Source organism: Ciconia boyciana, chromosome 8 (assembly GCF_034638445.1).
Source record: "Ciconia boyciana chromosome 8, ASM3463844v1, whole genome shotgun sequence".
Classification (NCBI taxonomy): domain Eukaryota; kingdom Metazoa; phylum Chordata; class Aves; order Ciconiiformes; family Ciconiidae; genus Ciconia; species Ciconia boyciana.
The window spans coordinates 3,263,880-3,286,416 of record NC_132941.1 but is presented as its reverse complement, the minus strand read 5'-3'; the positions used below and the strand labels follow the sequence as shown (position 1 = coordinate 3,286,416).

At 35.6% G+C, this 22,537-nt stretch overlaps 1 protein-coding gene across 4 annotated transcripts in view; it reads right to left on the bottom strand.

Annotated features, from left to right (window-relative positions):
* DENND4A (DENN domain containing 4A) overlaps nucleotides 1-22,537 on the bottom strand; it is a 56,894-nt gene that overhangs the window by 10,735 nt on the left and 23,622 nt on the right. For 3 of the 4 annotated variants that reach the window (XM_072871661.1, XM_072871662.1, XM_072871663.1), the window contains exons 9-22: nucleotides 19,544-19,602; nucleotides 18,728-18,872; nucleotides 17,962-18,137; nucleotides 16,013-16,113; nucleotides 13,835-14,053; nucleotides 13,445-13,590; nucleotides 9,161-9,294; nucleotides 8,158-8,293; nucleotides 7,339-7,545; nucleotides 7,105-7,233; nucleotides 6,684-6,828; nucleotides 4,444-4,563; nucleotides 2,719-2,859; nucleotides 669-1,762 (exon numbers count right to left, since the gene is read on the bottom strand). In XM_072871661.1, coding sequence (XP_072727762.1) covers nucleotides 669-1,762; nucleotides 2,719-2,859; nucleotides 4,444-4,563; nucleotides 6,684-6,828; nucleotides 7,105-7,233; nucleotides 7,339-7,545; nucleotides 8,158-8,293; nucleotides 9,161-9,294; nucleotides 13,445-13,590; nucleotides 13,835-14,053; nucleotides 16,013-16,113; nucleotides 17,962-18,137; nucleotides 18,728-18,872; nucleotides 19,544-19,602 — 2,952 coding nt within the window. The remainder of the gene's footprint in view (nucleotides 1-668; nucleotides 1,763-2,718; nucleotides 2,860-4,443; nucleotides 4,564-6,683; nucleotides 6,829-7,104; nucleotides 7,234-7,338; nucleotides 7,546-8,157; nucleotides 8,294-9,160; nucleotides 9,295-13,444; nucleotides 13,591-13,834; nucleotides 14,054-16,012; nucleotides 16,114-17,961; nucleotides 18,138-18,727; nucleotides 18,873-19,543; nucleotides 19,603-22,537) is intronic. The other variant, XM_072871664.1, reaches the window with a different exon arrangement.

Genomic DNA, 22,537 nt, shown 5'->3' with positions numbered 1-22,537 from the left:
ACTTAAACATTTTAATCCTATAACTTTTTCCCACCATTGCTACAGAAGTTATTAGCGGCTGTAGGAATGCATTAGGATAGGCAAGGCATCATTGATACTTTAGTTAATTAGTCTCAGATTGCTTTTAAGCACATTAAGATGATACACCAACAGCAAACTGCGTCTATTTTCATTCCCAAGGACTGGGAATAAAATGAGTTTTGGTTTGAGTTGGTAGCAGCAAAGAACTTTCTAAACAAATGACCTCAGTTCAAAGTTAGCTTTAAATCACTTTGGTAATCAATACAAGCAGATTTCCCTTTTCTTCATAAAAGCTGTAAGGAATTAAAAACATTACTGTTTATTTAAGTATTTTTTCTTTAGGTAAATAAGGGAAGGCAAAGCAGTCTCCTCTGCCCTGTCAACACACTACAGTATACTTAGGTTTTCCCATTAAATATCCTCTGAACCCATGCTAGACCGAAATTTTGTTTGATTCAGGACAATAAAATTAGGGTCCTGGAAATTCAAACATAATTAAAACAACTTAATGCACATAGTCTACCATGATGCATGTCATTCAAATGGGGGATTCATCACATAGGAGTCAGTGATTAAACCTTTACAAAAACCTTCTTCCTTAACTTATAGGAACTTAGGTGGGGGGTGGAGTAATTATAAAAATTTACCTTTGAGGATGCTGCATACATTGTAAATTTTGAGTACCACTTGCTAGCTTTCTCTGCAACTCCTTTTCCAGCAGAAAACATGCTGCTTTTTAGAACGTCAAACTTAGGCGTTAACAGCGTATCCAAGTTGAATGATGGTGAAGACACAAGTGTTAATGCACTAGTTGCATCGTGTGGCTGTTCCTTTGCTGGACTGTTTGGGGAATAAGCTGGGGAGGACCACAGCCTGTCTCTTGGCCTTTCTTCATTTTTTGCATGATAACTCTTGGATTTGGTAAGACAGGATGGCCTTGGGGAGTTTGGGGGAAGGCTGGACCTCCTGCAAGGTTGGATTACTGTTGGGCTCTTTTTATTAGCATTCCTGTCATCATACGGTTTTTGCAACTCAATGCTTGGGGCACGACTTGACAAAGGGCTGCTCATGTTGTTCATGTACATGACTATTTCTTCAGCTAAATCACGCCTTGCAGATGGAGTAGAAACACTTCTATCGTCATCCTCCTCCTCATCTTCTTTCTGCTGTTCTGTCTCAGCAACCAGCAGGGACAGTGGATCAAATCCAGTTTCAACATCTGTCTTTTCAACTGGCTTTACTGGAAAGCTGCTCTTTCTTTGCAGCCTTCTAGATTTTTCACTGGAGGATTTCACTGCTGTAGACGTTTCAGGTTCTGCATCCAAGTCTTCCAGATCAAAGATAACAGGAGACTCTGTTTTATCTGTAAAACTGCAATCAAAAGCTGCATCTTCATCACTAGATTCTTTTTCCAGGCTTTCTCTCTTAGATCCTAAAGACGAAGTTCTGATATTAAGAGTTTTTGGCCTTATGCTTTTCTGTAACGCACTAGATAGGATTTTGGCATCAGCTCCTAGTTTTTCAACAATTTCTCCAGGGTTTGCTTCCTGATTTAGTCTATTTATCATGAGTCCCACTAAGCCATCTCCACTCAGATTACGGTTCCTGCTTTCCCATGGTATCTCCCTCAAGACAGGTTCTACTGCGCTTTTATGTCTCTTTCTTAAGGATTTACTTTTTATAACTTCTGCTTCATTGCCATCCTCAAAAGATGATGTAAACAGCAATCCTACAGAACTCTCTGAAAAACAGATGAAACAAGGTGCTTTATTTCTTGCTATGCAAGAAAACCAAACAAACTTACAAAAGAATGCAAGTTTGTCTCATCTTTCAAACAGTTTACAACACAGAGATGGAATTCACTATGTATTGTGCTAGTGGTTGAAAAGTTGAGTTGACCATGGTCATAACTTCTAGGAAGGGTCAGATGATAAAACATTTAAAAGGGAGTCAAATCATACAACTCAAGAGTACTTTGAAAGACACCATCACGAAAAGTCTCAGATGTATTTAGTTTCCTCTTTTGGAGAGATACTCCATTATTAAGAGGTTTGAAAGCTAGGGACAGCAAAAGTATCTAGGAAATGGCAAACAAGCGCAACAGTTTCTAACCTGACGAATTAGAAATTGAGGCAACAAAAGGAGTTATTGTCAGAGAAATCTCCATCGTTTTGCTGGAGCATAAAGATGCAGACTATCTTTTTTAGATGCAGATATTATAGTATTTCAAGGACAGCTGACAGTATTATAATAATCAGATTTGACATTACTAAAGACTTGTGAAAATGCCTGAAAGTTTCTTTTAATTGTACTACATAGAAACCTCTTGTCCATCCTGAAGGAATTTATTAGTTGCTGGAGGTTATAAGAAAAAAACCCAAGACCTGGGATTTTTGAAGCAGATGTTAACTATAGAAAAAAAAAAAAGGGGGGGGGGGGGGGAAGGCAAACAAGAAAAAAAATCTGGAAACGCAGAATATTGAGACACATCTCCCTGACACAGCAGACTCTAACCTAAACTCACTCCCCACAAAGCTGCTCCCACAAATTTCATCAGCCACTGCCATTACACCAATAAAATACTGTAAGCTTTGTGGACAACAGAACTCAGGCACACTACTTAGAGCTCTGGTTAGAAACGGAATATATAGACACAAAACTGCACAAGAATCAAAATCTATTTTCCCTTCCACTCACCCGTGCTAGCTTCTCTTACAGTATTATCAACTGTACCGTTGAGGCGCACTATGCTAGAAGCAGCTTTGGCGTTACTTGAGTTCTGATAATTTAGTTTAGGTAGGCAGTCGCCACTCCCTTTTGCGCTCTCCACTTCAGACACTGTATATAGAAAAGGACAGACAGTTCTTTAGAGTTAAAGCAACTTAATTTAAATCTCAAGTTTCCATACCTATTAGATGCTTTCTGCAGGATTAAGCGACAGCATATTGTACATATCCCATGATGCATAGGCTGATATCTACTTGGGCAGAGGTTTTCAAGCTGGAACAAGTGAACTATGGATATTTAATTCCCTGCGTTACTTTTATAACTGGAAGTTCCATAAGCTTCTGTACACAGAATCCAAGTAACCAGTACTTGCATACCAAAATTTGTGGTGGTTGTGGAGACTAAGACCGCCTTTGTTCACTTGCAAAGGACAGGCGTAAGAGTATTTTCTCCTGCCTTTGCAAGAGCTCAGGGCCAACGTGCCTATCTTCGTACAGATCTCATGGTAATGAGCTCTGACCATGACTACACAAGACAAATAAAGCAAATGCTGCAGTATTTATATTCACTTCTTAGATATGAAAGACATATTCTGTTGTCAGGTGGCTACCCAAAATAGACAATTACTTCTCTAAAGGAATTGAAGCAATTTAATATTCAAATTGTATTCAAAAGTGCAAAACATCTTCAGCACATAATATTACCATAGAAAGCCACAAACTTGTCTTAATTATGGCTAAAAATAATACAAGCTTTCAGCAGAATTCACATTTTCTGTGTCCTCAAAAGTTTCATTAAACCTAAATAACCTGCCTGCCATCTTATAGGTATGTTCTTATGACCATGGGCAACACTTACACAAATTTTCAAGCAAATTGAAGAAAAAATACTAATGCTAGAAGGAAGACTGTGGTGAAAAGAAAACAGTGAATTAACTTTTCTGGTTCCACATATTCTCATACTTTTACACCGCTGCCACTTGACAAGGGGATAGTTAACTCAAATAGTAGGGGAAAGCTCACTGAAAAATTTAAATAATTATATTAGGAGAACATTTATTATGAAAAGTATTTTCAATGAATGTATATAGGAATCTATAGTACTTATAAATTCTTACTACACAATCTGATCTGCTATATGCTTGCATAAAGTCTATGCTGCTCAACTGCAGTTAAGGGAATCATGAGCAGCAGATGTAAAACCTAAAGAAAAAAAAAAAGGGTCCACAGCAAATCCAAAGCCCTTCTCATTTCTGATGCATTTCCTAAATTTTGAGAATTCCAGGGAGCCAAGTAATTTAGACCCTTCTCACAGACCTGCAAAAATTCAGCTGTTCTCCTCTTATGGGATTTATAAAGAAAACAGACTGGTAGAAAAGCCTTTCCTGTAGATTATGCCTATAAAGCAATTTAATTTTTTTAAAAGACAAAAACATTAAGCTGCAATTATCATTAAGTCTTTATATTACCATTATCACTTATTTGAAACAGAGGAGAGAAAAAAGAACTGTAACTTAAAAAGTTAAACCATAACACATCCAGAAAATTACATTTAGAGAAAAGAACTTAAGGCATGGGCATAAACTGGCATTATCACATACACTCACTGTACAAAAATCAGCTGCCCCACTTAGCTTTTGCTGAAATCCCTATTTATCCACAATGAACTAGATATCTGTATTCACAAGATACATACAAGAACTGGAGTCACTCTCTCTCTTGTCCTCTTTTTGTTCTTGTATATCTTGAAGACAAGTTTTCCCTTGCCTGGCTTCTTCTTTGAATGATGTGTTATTGCCAAAGTCTGAAAGTCCCCCTATCATAACAGGGCAATGACAGAATAAAGACAATTGTGGTATTCAATAGTGTGACATTGTTAAACAGAATAAATTGAATAGCCACAGTAATTCAAAGGCCTCTTATCAAGTACATTCCAATTAACAGTGAACATTTTACCACAAAAATGAGAAAAATGATTGGCTTACTTTTACAGTATAAACATCGAAGTGATGCTCTACAGGAATTAAAGGGGTAATTTGCAACTTTTTTTTTTTTTAAATATTGTACTAAAGCACTGTTTGTCTTTGAATCTTTTGCCTGGTTTATTTAATCAAAATGTCACATCTTTTCAAGAACTCTAAGAGGCATCTAAACATCTTTTCATTTTAGTGTAGTATTTTTCTCAGAGTTAATGCATGTAGTTCTCACAGTTTTACTCTAGAAAGTAAAAAAATTTAAACGGTGCAGCAGCAACCATGAGTTTGTTTGCAAAATAAGATTAAAATAAAAATAACCAACACAACCCAAAAAAACCCCTGCAAACATTTAAGCCACTATCTGGTCATTCTTAAGACAAAACACTGCCCCAAGTGTTACTAATATAGTCTGATTGATTGACTGATTTCAAGAACCAAATTTACTTAACACTAAACATGGTTGTTCCTCTTCCAGGTTGTTATGAAGCATTAGCACCAAAATAAAGCAAATCAACAAAGCAGATGAAGTTTCTGTTCACTATAAACACTAAGTGAGCACTTCAAGCCACGTGCATTCCACCTCCTTTGTCCAGGTCAACCTGAAGTCCCGCAGCATCTTTAGGGGGTTTACTCCCATGCAGTTTAGGAGATAACAGTAAGCACCTGTCCAGGATCAAGAGGGCACAACATGGCTGAAAAGTCAGCTTCTTTCCCTCTTTCCCCTAAAGATGCTGCACTGAATCTCTACAGAGAGGGTAAAAACCTTGTTGCTATTGTAAAGATAACAAAATATTATGGAATTTATGGAAAAGTTTTTGGGATTGCCTGAAGAGTCAGCATGCATTCTAGCTATGTGCTCTCATGCAAAGAAATCTCAAAAAACTCAGATGACATCAAAAGCAAATACCATTAATTATATGAATGGCAGTTCCTTAGTAAAGGACTAACTATATTTTCCTTAGTTTACATGGTCTGAGTTGCGACCAACATTGCTAAGCTCTCATATAGTGCTTTGCACAGATGGGTTTCAAAAAAGTGGTTCATCAGGAAGGTCAGCTTCATGAAGAATAGGCAGAAATAAAGTAAATTTGTTCAAGGTCATCCAGAAGGCTAGTGATAGAGCCAGAAGTAGGACTCTAGTCTCCTGAGTCTAGGAGAAATACTCTAGCCATAAGGCCATCATATCTATTCTGTTTGTCAGGGCAAAGATTTATTTGTACATATTTGGAATCATAGAATAGCCCTGGTTGGAAGGGACCTCGAAAGATAATTCAGACAATCTTCATACATTTATACGTGTATATTGTGAAGGTCTTCCAAGGTCAACTACAACGGAACTAAGTATATTGCTGGTACTTTAAAATGTACTATCTTGCTTTACTAGTAGTAAGTTATAAATACGTGGAAAGTAGTACCTATGAAAAATACAAACTACAGGTAATCACCAGCATGGTAATATAGCCATTTGAACATCATGTAAATCTTTACTGGAAAGAAAAGGAAAGAAAAACCAAAATTTACAGCCTCAAATATTGTACTTATATTCTAGACAAAAATATATATATGATCACTTCATTTGGTACACAGAACCTGCAAACAGTACTACAAACTCAAGAACTAGTTCTAGTTGCCTCTTAACTAACATCAAAAAAGGGGGAAAACAAAAAAAACCCACAAGGCAGAAGTTTCTGCCAGTTATGAGAGTGGCTATTGTATGAACTAGGATAATTATGACATCAATTTCAGGTTCATATTTTGTCTCCATGAAGAGCTGATACAATAAATAAAAAGCAGACTATTTTGGATTCAAAGAAAAAAAAGCTGTTTTTTAAAAATTATGCAAGAACTTATTTTATTTTTCTCTAAAACGGTTTTATCATCAAATTCACAACAGAAAGCTTTTTGAAATAATTTTCTTATCAGCATGAAAATAAAAAAGAAAAGGATGTGAATACTCTACCAGGAATAGCTGTATGTGAGGTGCTTGCTGGTAGCTTTTTCAATGCTTTTTTAAACTGTGCTATTCCTAAAACAACGTTTCGTATTTTCATCCATAGGAAATAGCCACCTCGATTGCTTGAAGGCCAGGTACTTTCCAAAACAGCCTATTTTGGAAATATCAAAGTCAAATAAAGTCATCTTAAGGAACAGTCAGGTGTGAAATCATTAACTTAAATTTCAAGACGGGTTGCATTGGCAGTTATAAAGCAGACTTCTAAACCTACAAAAACAAAGACAACACAATTATTCTGTCTTGTATTTCTTCCAGTTACTAGAAACGACAGAATTACATCTGAACTGCTCCCTTATTTTGCTTGTTTCTGTTTGCCTGGATAAAAATGCATATTTCTTTTTTTTTCTCCTCTTTCAAAAATACTTACCTTATTGTAGTAGCCATAAGTAATGGCATTAGGGTCAACACCAGCTTTCTGCATTTCAAAGAGCACTCTCACTGCTAGCACAGGCTGACCATACTGTCCACACAGTTGCATGAGTACTCGGTAGCATACCTGAAAATACACACAAGTTAGTATTGTGCACCTATAGTCAAACACGTACTCCATTCAATAAAACCCATGGGCTATTTCTGGAATTCTGAGGTTGACTTATTTTACCTCATCAGGTGGATCTATTTTTTTGGCATGCATTTTTTGTAGCACATCATATGCAGTTCTCAGAGCCCTGACTTTTGAATGGCACACTTTCACATACGCAGGAAGGCAGATAAACCAAAGACCGTAGCAGTGACGTAACAAACACCTGGACCACATCTGGGGTATGGATGAGTACTTCTTAGCGATTTTATGTGCAGATTTAATTTCCTGTAAAGAATCATAAAGATTATTTGTGTACATTTACATACACATTACACAAACCTACACGTTAAAAACTGAACAGGTATCATTATACCTACAGAAACTGCAACGATAATATGAACAATGTAATAAAGTGGGAAAGAAAATGAAAGCAAAGTGAGTGATACCAAAAACAGTTGCTGTGCAATATTCCCCTCCTAAAAACTTGCATTTCTTTAAATTTATGGCTATTACTTTTGGTCTGCATTTTTTGTAGGAAACATTTGAAAGTTAGAGCCCCTCTTAAAGCCCTGGACAGTGAAAAGCAATCAAGAAGTGGATGTGCAAGCCAAACAGTTTATGCTCATGGAGAACAGCGTGAAGAACACAGAAGGTAAAGTGACAGCACAGCAAATGACAAGCTGTGTACAGGGGCCCTGCACAATACGGTGCAGGCAAGAAGCACAGGTAAACATCCAAAGAACAAGTAGTATGGCTACCCTATAGTCACCATATCAGTGAAGAGCCACTAGATAAGCTGCAGCCACTGCCAGTCAGTCTTTATAGCTAACCTCAAGATGAAGGCAGCAAGCTGTCACTTTCCAAAGCACCTCATGCTACAAGAATATCTGCAAGTACCTGTTTAGTTCTTCTGAACATTGGTGATGGGCTGTTGGGACTACTGGCTTTTGAGGACAGTTTGTTATTTGGTGCTGTGAGAAATCCTTCAGGTCGCTCAAACAAATCTAGTTTTAATACTGGAAATCCATTATAGCTGTAAAAGAAACACATCACTTAACTCCAATAAGACAGTTGCAAAGTAAACACGTCACATAATAGCTAATGAAATTAATTTCACAGCCACGCTAGAAGCTACACAGGAAACAGAAAACACAAAAGTAAACCTTTAAAGACCCCGTTGACAAAGTGGTTTACTAATCCACCTGCATGATTTCATAAGCCTGCACAGTCTCTTAACCTGTTATTTCAGTGTAAGCAACTTAAATTGATAAATACATTTGCTTTCATTGCATTTTCTTTAATCTGTCAAATGCATTAGTATTGATTCTAGTTAACAAAAAAGAAGAATCTGTGTGGCTTAGTCCCTAGTGAGCATCACATGACAGAGGTTTATAAAAATCAATATGAACATTATCAAACTATCTAAAAGATTAAATTAAATTTTAAAATATTTCTCAGAATTAATGAAGAAACCAATAGACAAACTCATTTGACATAATTACTAAATTAATAACACCAGTTTTCAGCGATTGTTTGAAATGTACTCTCTCTTTCCAAAGAGTATCTGCAGCCTGTATCGTTACCAGCAGTAGCAGCAGGCTAGCAGACTGGGTCCATTAACTTAAATTCTAACCTTAAAAAGTGTCAACAGCTAGGACAATGCAATGTGAACACACAGCCAGCTTTATTAAGTATTATTACTTCTGTGTACACACACACAACCATTAAAACTTCAAAAGAGCTGGCACACCAGGCATTTTACATACACTTTTTTACTTGAGCAACATAAGAGGACAGGAAAAAATCTGTACTTCGTGGCTATCACAAGAACCTAGAAACTAAACTCTACAAGGGCAGCTGTTAGGGTTTTGGCTAGCATCCTACTGTGTCCTGAGGTTACCTGTATTGCAGAGGGTGCTCTTCACCATTTGGCAGATGAGGGATCTCAGGTGGTGTTATGAAAACCGTATGCTCACTCTTGTATGATTCATCCAGCTCTATAAGTCGTGTTTCCCCAGTTTTGTCCATATCTACCTGGAGAAGTTATGTTAGAAGAAAAAGTTGCTAGTGTTATTGTATTTTCTGCCATTAAAGCTATAGGGTCAAGCAGGGCACAGTCTGGCTGTATCAGCATCAAAGGATTGCACCTTAAAAGTAAGGATGCCTTACAAAATTATAAAGAGAATAGCAGGTGTTGCATTGTCTTTGTAATCTTTACCCCAATACAATAATCGATGTTTAACGATATACTCCGAATTGACTGTTTTCAGTTAAATATTACAAGTAGTTGTACAAAGAGGTTAATCTTTCTGAACAGAACCATTTCTGGAACTATGTTTCCAACTGCAGCAGTAACTTGAAATTTATTTTTAAATATGACAATAAAAGCTTTTTTCCCCCTCTATTTTAACTACTGAAAACAATAACAAACCATCCAATTGTCTGATGTATACAGAATCTACAAACAACACTATCTAGCAATTTCAGTCACTTACATAGTCATTAAGGTCATGCTTGTTTGCAGAGATTGCAGAAATACACATGCATTCAAAAAGATAATGGAATAAAAACATGTGACCTTACTAAAATTAAACTGGGACAGAAGTAACTACTGTTTTTTTAGAAAAACAGTAATCTGAAAGGTGAAGGGTAGCTTCATGATTTTTTTCTCTTTCAGATAACAGTTGTATGTGTTAAAATACAGCACATATTGGGTTGTCCTGTCCTCTCATAGCTAGGATAGAAATTCAGTTCACGGATAACAAAGGCAACTTGTACTAATATTATAATTAAGCATAAATTATGGCTGCACCTGTTTTATTTTGTTTTCAGCTTTGTAACTGGCAATTTGACCATAAATCTTTGCTTTGCTAGCCTGGCTGTTGCAGAGAGGAGGAGAAATTTGCACTTCCCAAATTAACACCCCTGCTTTAAAGACAGACAGAGACATACTCCAAGGCTCCAGGCAAATTTCAGAGCATCAAGCTGCAGGATCAAGTGGGAGCAAACTGTCCAACAATTTTACCGAAAGCATTTCATTCCATTGCTCGAGACAAAAATAAAGAACCAGAGCAAAACCTGGCCACCCCAAACAAGATTTTGGGAAACTATGAACTGTTTCCATTTGAGAAAAAGAACAGACAAGCCTTTAACAATACTACAAGCTTCCTACTGCTACAGTTCACATTACGAAAGCCACTAGGAACAGAGCAAATATAACATGTATTACATTTCACCCAAGAGCTTTTACTTGATATTTGTACTGGTATTTGTATTGCTTTGTCTCTGATCTTCTGTCACCACTTGTGACTCCTCCAATACCTCATAAGCGCTACTTCTGCTTGCAGGATGAGACACGTCTCCATCTCAAAGAGTTGGCACTATCAAAAACTATTTACTTCATAGTGCACAGAACATGCTTTTTATTCACATATTGACAGCCCCAGTGTTCAGCTCAAATACTGTCACAGTTTACATTTATAGCCATTATTTAAATGGCAAGCAAATTACAGCCAAATGGTACATTATTTCAAGGCAATGAATAAGCAACCTGTGGAACTCAAGGATGCATGTTCTTCATGCCTTAAGAGTTTAGCAAATATGAAAAGAAGCATATTGGACAGTTCTCTCCCTCCAGTAAGGTGGAAATATATCAAGTAGTTTCAGTAGAAATCTTGACTATTTAAAATTTGATAAACATACAAAGAGGTGTTCTTAATTACACATTTTACTGCATGAGATAGATAGAAAGTATCAGCAAATTGAACCAGCCAAGTAGCAAGAACACATGGCTCCTGAAAAGCAGAAATAAATGAAACCTTACTTGGCAATTTAAATACTTCTAAGGATGTAAAAACCCCACAGTTACAAGTTTCACCAGTGAAATACAATAAAGCCAGTAGCTTAAATATGTATTGAATTGAGATAATTTTTGAATTCCTGGAAAAATGAAAACTTGTGAGACAATTACACCATATCTTTCAGTAGACAAAATGGGTAATCAATTACAATCTCTGCTGCTGCTGCCTAGGATAAAATAACATGTAGAAGAGATTACTCTTCAGCTTAAACTATTCTTATAAACGATTTGAGGCAGGGCCTAGATTATATTTTATAGATAACTAATTTCACAGTACCTAAAATTTGTCTCAACCCAGTTTCTTATAACTACCCATAAGAAAGTGTTGCATCATCTTTCAACCCATGACATCACTCTTTCATGCATACCCTTCCAGGTACTGATTCACCTAGTGAAAGACATTAATATATAAATAAATATTCACTTTATTGGAATAATCCAAATTTGGTATCTGGTCAAAGTAGAGTATCTTGGCTAAAGTTCTAGTTCATATAGCAGTTCATATAGCATATATATAGCTATATATTCTAGTTCATTGAGTGAACGTTACATAAATGTTTGTAATGAAATCAATTTACAACCCACAAATACCTGCAACTCATGCTGTAGAACTGTGAAGCACACTTTGAGAACTACTACTAATAAAATATTGAGACTAGCAAAAGCTATAAAGAGCATTAAATACCATTAGACCATGCTTTTATATTTCTCTCAAACTTAAACTTAACTGCTTTCAGATTTGTTTTCAAAACAACTCCTTTCAGCTCTTCTACACTTTCAGAGCAGAAATAGCCATAAATAGAAACCGTAAATAGCAGTTTTCATAGTCTTCAGTATTAATTCCTGTGGAATAAACAGCAGGTGACCTACTTTACAGGAAATCCTAGACAACCGTGCATTACTTAAACATCAGTGTCCCAGAATAGAGTGTTACAGGTAGCCAGTAAGATGACAAGTAGGTGTGGAATTTCTTATAATATTCATAAAAATTTCTTTCATGTTACAATAGAAGCAAACAGGGATATAAGATTGTGGGTTTCAGTTCAGTTCTTCCGAAAACAAAAACTAATGTGAAAAAAATTTTAAGCAGCCTCAAAAGACTTTTGTAGACGCTCTTTGGAAATACAATGAATTTTCAAAAGCTAATATACCTGTACTTCTTAGAAAATTAGTTCTTCAGTGCTCAACACTGTACTAATGTGGACCTTTCTTATAAATATCTTAGGATTTTTAAAAATCTGAGTGATACTTCCACGGAAGACTAAAAAAGAAATCCACTTTTAACTGGGAAATCCAACATTTGTGAGCTCCAGTCCAACAGAAGTTCTAAGCTTATTTCAAAAAAACCCCCACCAATTGCGATCATGTTGCACTTTCACACTCCTTGTCACATAATCCTTAACAACTGCCTTTCCTTCTCATTACAAGTGAGAGAATAGCATAGCAACAGATAGCAAGGTATTCCTTTACTGCAACACAAACACGACGGTAGAATAATAGAACTCACAAAATATGTCAGCTTATGGAAAGCTTATATGTGGCATACCATAATAAATCTTGCTTACTTTAAGAAACCCATACATTTCATATCCATCAATATTTCATAACAAGGTCATTAGAAAATATCCAAGAAGAGACTATCAATACAAGCACTATATTTAAAATATTTACATCAGCAAGCTGGTTTTGAATTGGGGGAAGCAAGTGACAGCAGTATGAAAGGAGAATTGATAAAGATTGATTTTAATTATTTACTTTTAGTACAAGCCTTCTAAAAATTCTCTAAGGGTAACTAGAGAATTACTATTATAAAGAACTGGCCAGCATACTGTTTAAAAAAAGGTCAGGGAACCTTCTATTTATAATGATTAAAAATAGTGAGACTGCCTTATATCTTTTATTGTGCTGCTCATCAACCCCATTCCTAAATGGCTGCATGAAATTTTACACAATCTATAAAAATGCTTGTAGTTTTATCTAAGGAATACAATTCTTTGATAAAGAAGCTCAAAGTTGCTACTTTACAGTCAGAATATTACAATTCTTACTATGGGCCAGTATTTCAGAAGCTTACATACATGTGAAAATTAGCACATCTAATTTGTTCTCACAATATTATATTTACACCTTCAAGAATTTGAAGCAGAAAATGAAAGAAAGCCCAACAAAAGAGGAAAATGGAAGTCTCCAGTGACTAAAAAAAAAGGAAGTAAAAGAAAAAATAGAAATAAACTTGCACTTCAAATATATTCTGCTTGTGCTATATCAGATAATGCAAGCAACGGCAGAAGTCAAAAAACTACATGCATATGAAGACACGCTTACTTTATCTACACAGTCATCAAAAAATGCAAGGCTTGCGTCCTTATCACTGACAAAAGAACACTCTTCAATGAAGCGAATAAACATTTGAGTTTTGGTCATCAGCGTGTAGAACTTCTGATGCGAACGATCTCGACTTTTGAGAAAACCTAAAGTGAAATCAGAAGCATGTAAGAATGCATAAAACAAAAAAGGCCTCAACAAAAGTCAACATACGTTCTAATAACGAGCAATAACCTTTCTGTAATCTTTGCCACTACTATGCCATTTTGTCTGCACTTACATTTCTACCATCATTCACAACACTAACACTGCAAATGTTTTTATTCTTTCAATAAGAGCGAATCTAAAATAATAAATTAATATACATAAAACAAGTTTATGACTCTTCACCTTGTAGCTCAAAGAGAGAACTTGCATCTGTGGCTGTTTCAGAGGGTGCCTCTGTTATTGGCCTGAGATAAGACCTGTAACCTTTTAGTATTGAGGCCATGAAACACAGGAATGCTTCCTGGATCTCCAAATCTAACAGATGCAATTTCTTCCCAGAATTAAAATCGTAGTCATTCATTGCTAATTCCATTAATGCATCTTCTCTTGGTCTCTGTTGCACTGTGAACAAAAACAACGTTATAACATGTCACATCATTTTTTTCCCCAATATTGGTAAAAAAATTTTCTCTTTACTCTACTAGACTCACTGATTACTGAGCTCCATTAAGTTTGGAACAGATTAAAATATATGTGATTAAATTCAATCATGATATGCGACAATGGATTTAGCTTGACCTTATACAACTCATGCATCTCTGGATAATACCAAAAGCAAGATACATTTACCTTTTCAGCACATTAGTTACTACAGCAATAGAGAGAACCAGTATGGACAGAGCTTAAAAAACCCTCAAAGCAAGCTGTGTATAAAAACATGTGAAGATTTATACAAGAGCTGATTAAAGAAGCATATTTTAGGGACAAACAGATAGATGGGATGTGTTTATTACTTTTTGTTTTTTTACAGTGCCTTTGATTTCAAAGTGTTCCCAAAAAGTGGACTATACATATGAAGTACCTATATACACAGAAAAACACCACTCAGTTGCAAAGTGGAGCCATCAAAACACAACGCAATGCAAAACACTGATACAGAGAGAAAGCAGGCATTTTTTAAAAGATCTAGTAAAATCCCTATTCTTAAAGTAGATACTTGTATCAACATTTTAAAGCCATCAGAACTCTAGCTAAGACTTCACTGCTACACAAAGCATGGTAACATTCTAATAATGTCTCAAAAAAGTGAAAGGATGGTTTCATTACTGTCTTTCCACATAATATAATTATAGCCAACCTTATACTGATATCATGTTAAATTCTTATTACAGAGTAAATTGCTTAAAGATCAGTACCACTCTATTTTTATAGAGTATAGAGAACATAAGGTTTAAAACTTTTTCTGAGGAAATCCTCACAGTAAAATATATCAAAGTTTTGAAGCAACAGACAATTTTTATCACCTATCAGCTATACACATTTTTTTGTGCAGCACACACCAATAAACTTCTGTTTCTGTACATTCTAATTGGGACACGACTAAATCCTAGTGATCTCAATAGCCAAGAGGGTGTAAACAGCCTTTTTAAAAACACAAAGTGCCCTAAATCCAGGTGACGATTGCAAAGATCTCATGCAATATGCTTTCCAGGTATGTATTTCTCAAACATGCAGTGTTGATCAACCCCATCCTTTTCATACTCTGATTTAAGTCTTAACCACTTGCCGTCTCTGCCACAGCAACTTGATTTTACAATTGCATTATTGCTCCTTAAGGCTCCCTCCAATGTCTATGGAAATCATCTTCTAAGCAGACAGGTAATGTGCTGATGGACTTCCTTCCCACTTCACAAAGCCTATTAGCTATGATGCCCAAGCACATCAGCTGGCCTTGAGTACATTTATATTCACAAATGTTTTGTTTTAAAGATTTTTCACTAACATCAGCCCTATCCCTTTTTCTGCTTTTCTCACAAGGTTCAATATACCTTGCTCTGCAATATTTGAGGATTCTATCAACAACCAATTTTTTTAGAAATGTCCAGTAATTGTGCTATACATTTAAAACCCCAATGTTTATAAAACATTTGTTATTTCCATCTTAAAATTTTAGGTAAAGTACTGTCAGCTTGTGTCAAAGTTATCTCAATTATCAAGACATCAGCAGGCTTGAGCAGGCTTTAAAGACAAAACAAAGGTCTTTATTAGGTCCTGGCCTACTCTTTGCTTTACTATTCCCTTCTCATAAAAGCTCTGCATTTTTTTTTTGGTATGAGGATAACATCAATACAAAAGGATCTCTATTGAGCACTGCCTTATATATATATGGAAGTCTCCTCCTCCCCAAAAGCCCCTACATGGCTTCTAATCTCTGGACTTAAAGCACAGATTTTCCCGTTCTCTACGAAAACATTATGTTTAGTGTAACGGGTGACTTAAGAACATATTTAATTAGCTATATGTATCTGTTAATGTGGCACATTACACAATGTAAATCTTACTATGTACTTTCCCACTCACATTCTGCCAGTTGCTGATATAAATTACTTAAAGTGTTCATCAGATTTTTACAAGGTTTCTTTGGTAAGATCTTCCATGCAATAGCTTTCTTATCGCCAGTTCTGGAAGGAAAAAAAAAAGTATGAGTATACACTGGAATACGTGTGTGTATGGGACTGTATTCAGAGGATTCTTCTATCCCACCAGAGAAATGGAAGAACATATACAATTCACTCCATTAAAACAGGACTGAGAAGGATTGAAAACCAACCAACAAAGTCAAAGTGGATTTACTATATGGAGATTTGATTACACCCATCCAACCAATGCCCCATATTTCGGGATGATGATTATGCAGCCACTCTCCTTAGCATTGAAATCAATCCACTTAGAACTCACGAAAGATGGATTAATAGAATTAAGCACCTGCCATTGCACAAGCAACCACCAAGCATGCTACATTCTGAGCTGTAATTACTTAAACTAGGGTGGAGATAATTACTAGAATGCTCATAGTAACCTGAAATGAATTCGATATGATAACTGCTTTGTGTTTAGCGTGTATAGATTTGGACTTAACTATATCATTATCATGATGAAAAAAATTTACATTCTTTGTCAACAGAGGGCACCAGCAAGCCTCAGGACTATCGGTCACAAAGTTGCAAAAATTGTAAGCATTTGTTTGACACTTTTTTCCATACGATGAAAGTGAATGAATCTAAGAAAATGCATAGAAAGTCAGCTAAAAGTAGAACAAAACCAGAAATAACTGGAAATAAATTATTTTCCATTAATGAATATGTAGCTAATTAGAAAAATACCAGAAGAAATGCACAAACATGTTCCTCTTAACCAAAGAGTAACAAAACCAAAACCAAAGCTATCGCAGCCTAGTTCAACCTAGTTCCTAAAAACTTCAGAGCAGAATTGCTATAAAAACTTGGTATGAGCATAAAATCCTTAACAAAAATTTCTATTTACAAATACTTAATAGACTACAAACACTACCGAAGCAAAAATAAACCCACAAATAAGAAAGTTTAGGAAGAAAAAAGTTTTTAGTTAGGCATAGTAATGCTGAAAGACTGCTACCAACAGGAGAATGATACAAAAGGACACTGACCAAGACACTGAGAAGTTACACTAAGTATATACTGAGCATATTAAACATTATACTGAAATAAAAGTTTAATTCTGAAACACAAGTTTAATTTTGTGTGGTTTAGAATCTTGAATTAGAAGCCTTACCCTCTTCTGTCTATTTTTGTACCACATCATCACAAGGAAATAATTCTTTGTTTTGAATTTTATAACAATATGGACTGTTTCCCAATGGTTTTAACAGTGCACTGCTGTCCCTTACCAGTATTTTAGATACTGGATAATTAGTATTACAGAAAAACGTACTACTCTACACAGTTCTGAAGGAGAAATAATACTGTTATTTTAGTTTGTTAATGGTGGCATGATTCTAAGTCTTAATTGAGACTCTCTTACCCATGCAAGTTCACATCTCTAATTCTCAACATGAAGTTCCTATACTTCATATTGATATGGAGTATGACTTAATTGTTATAATTTTCAAGCAGATGTCCATATGAAGATACTAGAATTTCTTCAACACTAAGAAAGCTGATAATGAAAAACGAAAATGACTATTCTCCTCCGGGGACAACGAAGTGAGACACAATATGGTTAATCCAGGAAAGGTGCCAACGTGTACAATAAGATTTTAATGTAATAGAATAAAAGGCAATAATGTTCCATGAGGATTGTACCTCCACTCTGCTGCACTGAACAGGAGATCATTTCTAGCATGCTCATTTCAAGAAGGATGATATATTAGAAAGTTCAGAGGTTTAAAACAAACAAAACCCCACAAAATTTTGCCAAAAAGAGAGTTTTTGCCTTTGAAAACAGGAAGCAAAAAAATTAACATAGAAGAAGAATTGTTAATAAATACTTACTGAGAAATTGTATTGGTATCTAGGTCAACACAGCTAACGTCTGGTGGAGGGTCATAGAGATCAAAGTATCTTGAATCAATTCCCACTATGAAAGGGCATGGTGCACTTAACACATCTGCCAGTGCCAAGGGACAGAGAGGAATGTATGGGCAAGGCCAGTGGAAGGGAAATATCATCTTTCAAAATATGCAGAGACAAAAACATAGGTTAAACGTGTATAATATAGTCTATGCAAGTATAAACCACACTTCACTAACTGCCACTTCCAAATTATTTAACATGGCAGATAATTATTACTGAAAATCTAGATGCAGATCATTAAAAAATGCACTCATTTCTCTAAAATTCAATTTTTTTAATTTGTAGGAAAAAGCTTTTCAGTATAATAGAGTGTATATAGCAGAGGTAGCAGAACAATGCTTAGTGAAGACAGGCAGGAAAATAGCATGCATTTAAAATACAGCAAGAGAGAATACAGCGCTATTTGGGAAAATCAGGAACTCGAATTTAGTGCATTGCTCTGACCAAACAACATGCTTATTTACAATATTTATACACAAAGAACCAACAACAGTTACTCTTTCTCTGCTGTCTTTGTGGGATATCATTAGCAACATGAATTTTTCTCTCTAATGATCTTTATTTTTATTCTTATTTTTAAGTAACCTTTAAGCTTAAGAGCACTACTACTAATTTTAGATTTTATCTAAAAAACATTTATTTTCTCCACTTACAGGTATATGATTAAAAAAACCACGTTACTTACAGAGACTAATGCCTCTGTCACACTAGTAAGGACAGAAGGTCGCAATGAATGGATGAGGATTTTATGTTCCGTCACAGCAAATACAAGTAGAGTTACTGCATTTTCAGGTCCTAAATTCTGAAGTAGTGTAGAAAACTTGCCCCCACTGTTACAGAATATAAACACACTGGTGAGTTACAAGGGACCACAAAAAAAAAAAAGTTCAATAACAAAATAGAAAACAAGGCATTAGAGTAGGATTTTATAAACATAAATCTGCAAGTCTTTTTTTTAAAGACAACCACAAGGCAGACTACTTTGTTTGCTTCACTGTTCAGTGAAAAATGGTTACTTCTCAATAGTAACCATGATTCCTTCAGACTCTTCAATCACTCTAGACTATTTCCAGGACATGGACATGATGATTTTTCTTTTTGAGAAGCAATTTACAGGGAGACAACATGGATTTCTTTTGTGTCTCAGTGCAGGAGAACGGCTAAAGTTAAGACAGTCACAGAACTCTTTCAATTATCTTGCAATACGAAAGGTGCACTATCTTGGGAATCCAGGTACCAAATTCCTAGAAAAGGGAACTAACAATCTATATTCTGGCTCAAGAACCACTAAAATTATGTGGAAAAATCAGATATTGTTAATTAAGTATGTATCCTTGTCAGGGCGCAGGTCTAATCACATAAATAAACTTCAGATACCTTGTCTGGTGACTTTTGTAGCTAGTGTAAGTTAATTTGCACAATTACAACTCAAAGTACCAAATCTTTTCCACAATGTAAATCAGAATACATTTCACAATTAAACAGAAGATACTGTACTTGCCTCAGTGGAAGGGGTGATGACACAGGTTGGCTAAGAATCAGGTTATCATGTGGAGATAGCTGGAAAAATATTTTAAAATACATTCTTTTTATTCTGAACTTTGGAAATATTTATTAGAAATTACACAACTACAACAAAGAACACCTAAAAATAAAATTTAAACTAAGTTGAACCTTATATATCCCAGTTGTACAGCACTGTAAGAAGTGGTGTGCAATACTATGCATCAGTATCTTTCAGTAAAAACTAGGCAAAGCACAATCTTCCTTTCTTGGTCAGAACTGAATACATTGCATATTCATAAAGAGGAATTTAAACTAGCTAATATTGCAAAAAATTGAATATATTAACTGCTGGAAAATGAAGCCTTCTGTATTTTAAGGGAAGCGAGGACCCATAGTTCATATACAGCTTTCAGGGGTCCGGGGGGGGGGGGTGGGTGGGAATGATTCTTTTTGGATTTAGGGGGAAAGAGATAGATAAAAAGCATGAAGGGGAGAGATGGCAAATCATAACGTAAAGTAATATTTTCTTTGGAAGACATGAGAATTAGGCTCTTCGCTGGTAGAAACGGCTCAGCTGAGCTTTGATAGAATCTTTAAAATTTGCATTAGTTGAAGATCCAAGACAAAGATCTTATTAATTCACATTTCTTTCTTACAGTGATATGACATCAAGAGAAATCATTCATATATTCAGCATGAATAGGAGGATTCAAATGAGTACAAGAATACAGATATGCAATCTATTTAAGAATACAGATACCCAATCAATTTATCAAAGCTCAGCTGACCTTTTCAGCTGTAGTAAATCCAAGGTAACAAGATACCAGTTAGCTTAATCCTTCCTGCTAAGTGGTCATGCATTTTCTATCTATTGTATAAAAGCACACATACAAGTAGCAGTAGTAATTCAGTAAGTCACAGTAACTTGTACAACTAAGCTGCAAGTTCAGACAACTTTTAGTAACATTTCATTTTTGAGTATGTTTCACCTTAGACCCCACTGCAGATGACCAGACAATAGAAGTCAGAAGATCAGATGAATTGGTAATACAAATGCTGAAGCACTGAGTCACCTAACAGTGTGCCTGGACAGCCACACAAAACATACGACATTAACAAGAGTCTACGCAATACTGCTTCCTTGCATATTTCACATAACAGAGCTTTTGAAGGCTGATGCTACATTTAGCTTCAATGACAAATGAGGATGGCCACACCACTCTACATGCTAGATTTGTCTTCAAGTAAGTCACCTTGTGACAACCACCACCATTAGCTTGTTCAGTGAAAGAATTCAGAGACCCCATTTTTTCAGCCTGAGGTAACCTTCATAAACTACCCTCAGAAAGGAAGCATGAGCCTAATGTCCTATGACTTTTGTGTTTCAGCAAAACCAGATAAACACAATCAAGCATCTATTCAAAGAGCATGTCTCCCTTAGGCAGAAGGGGCACTTATTGCTCCCATTCTTCAGAGGGAGAAACATATTACTCGATGTGCTCTTGAAGTTTGCAGGTTGTGAATACATCATTAAAACAGGAACATCTGTGTAATACGGGGATGTAGGACATGGAGAACGGAGTCTAGCAGACTTCAGATCAGAAACAACCTATCAACAATGGCAGCTGGAAACTAGCAATTGGGAACATTCCTGAATGTTTTACTAATGGCTATAATTTCTTTGAAACTTAAAAGTCAGACACATGTCATGTTCTCTCTCACTTGTAACAGATACTAAGAAGGATCTAAGAATGGGTTACACATCCAGACTGGCATACATGTAGTTACTAAAACATATCAGGTCTCATTTTCAGAAAGCATATAGGCACTTGCAAGACATCGTACAGCAACACATATTCAGAAGGATTTGCTATACTAATTAGCAAAAGACTACCATGTTTTACATTAACAAGCTTCAGAGAGAAATTACTATTTCTTCAATTAAATGGACTCCTGAAAGCTTGTAATTTTCAAGAATACAGGCATTTCCCACACTATTTTTGGGAATACATCCTAGATACAGTCACCTGCGATTTTATTCAGTGAAGTATCAAACACAACTCAAAAGACCCCAAAAGCAGCTTGAACTACTTATTCATAGACCTCAACTACCACTGCCTACTTTAAAAGCAGTGGGTTCTCCATCTCTGCTATCAGCTACTAAAGTTATACTAACTTGACACATAGCGCATTTTGAAAATAAGGTGTAACAGACATAATTTCACATCGCTTACATCTAGGTCCTCAGACTTTGTTCCAGGATACACACCCATGTACACTTTGACAGAGCTCCCTAAAAATTCAGAATAAAAAATTTGAATGTTTCTCTCTAAACTCACTTATAGTTCTCTGTAAATGTGTGTTTAGTGTTCCCTAGCACAAATATTTTATTGAATGTGAATACAAGAAAAGCCCCAAGATGTAAAAATACTGGATTTTGAATTGAACTTTATAAACACAAGTGATGAAAGTGTCAGATAGTTTCAGTATAACTGTTCTCCAACGCCTTTTCAGTAACAGTAATAAATGTCACTTCTTTAGAATATCCAAGTACACTGAGGAGGATCTTTAATATTCAATACGTTCTATAAAGACATAACTCAAGATTGTATTTACTCTGAAAGACTTCACTAGCATATGGGCTACTACATTAAGACTGAAAACTGAACAGGGCTCTCCGTATTTTATTTCATACAAATAGTAACAGAGTAACATCATTTTGTAACAACTTGTTCAAAACCACAGGATTGGTAGAATAACTACAACTGGAATAGAGACTTATTTTCTCAGCCATAAAATTTTAACATGTCTCTACCCATTTTGCCTGTTAGGAGGGGGGAAAAAAAAAAAAAGATTTAATAACACTTCACTTAAGAAGTCTTTGAGATAGGGATTTCCTCTCTCCTACCAACAGCAACATGGGTGAAATTTCAAATAACAGGTAACCTAATCCTAGCAATTATACAATTTCACTCACACACAGTAAAAT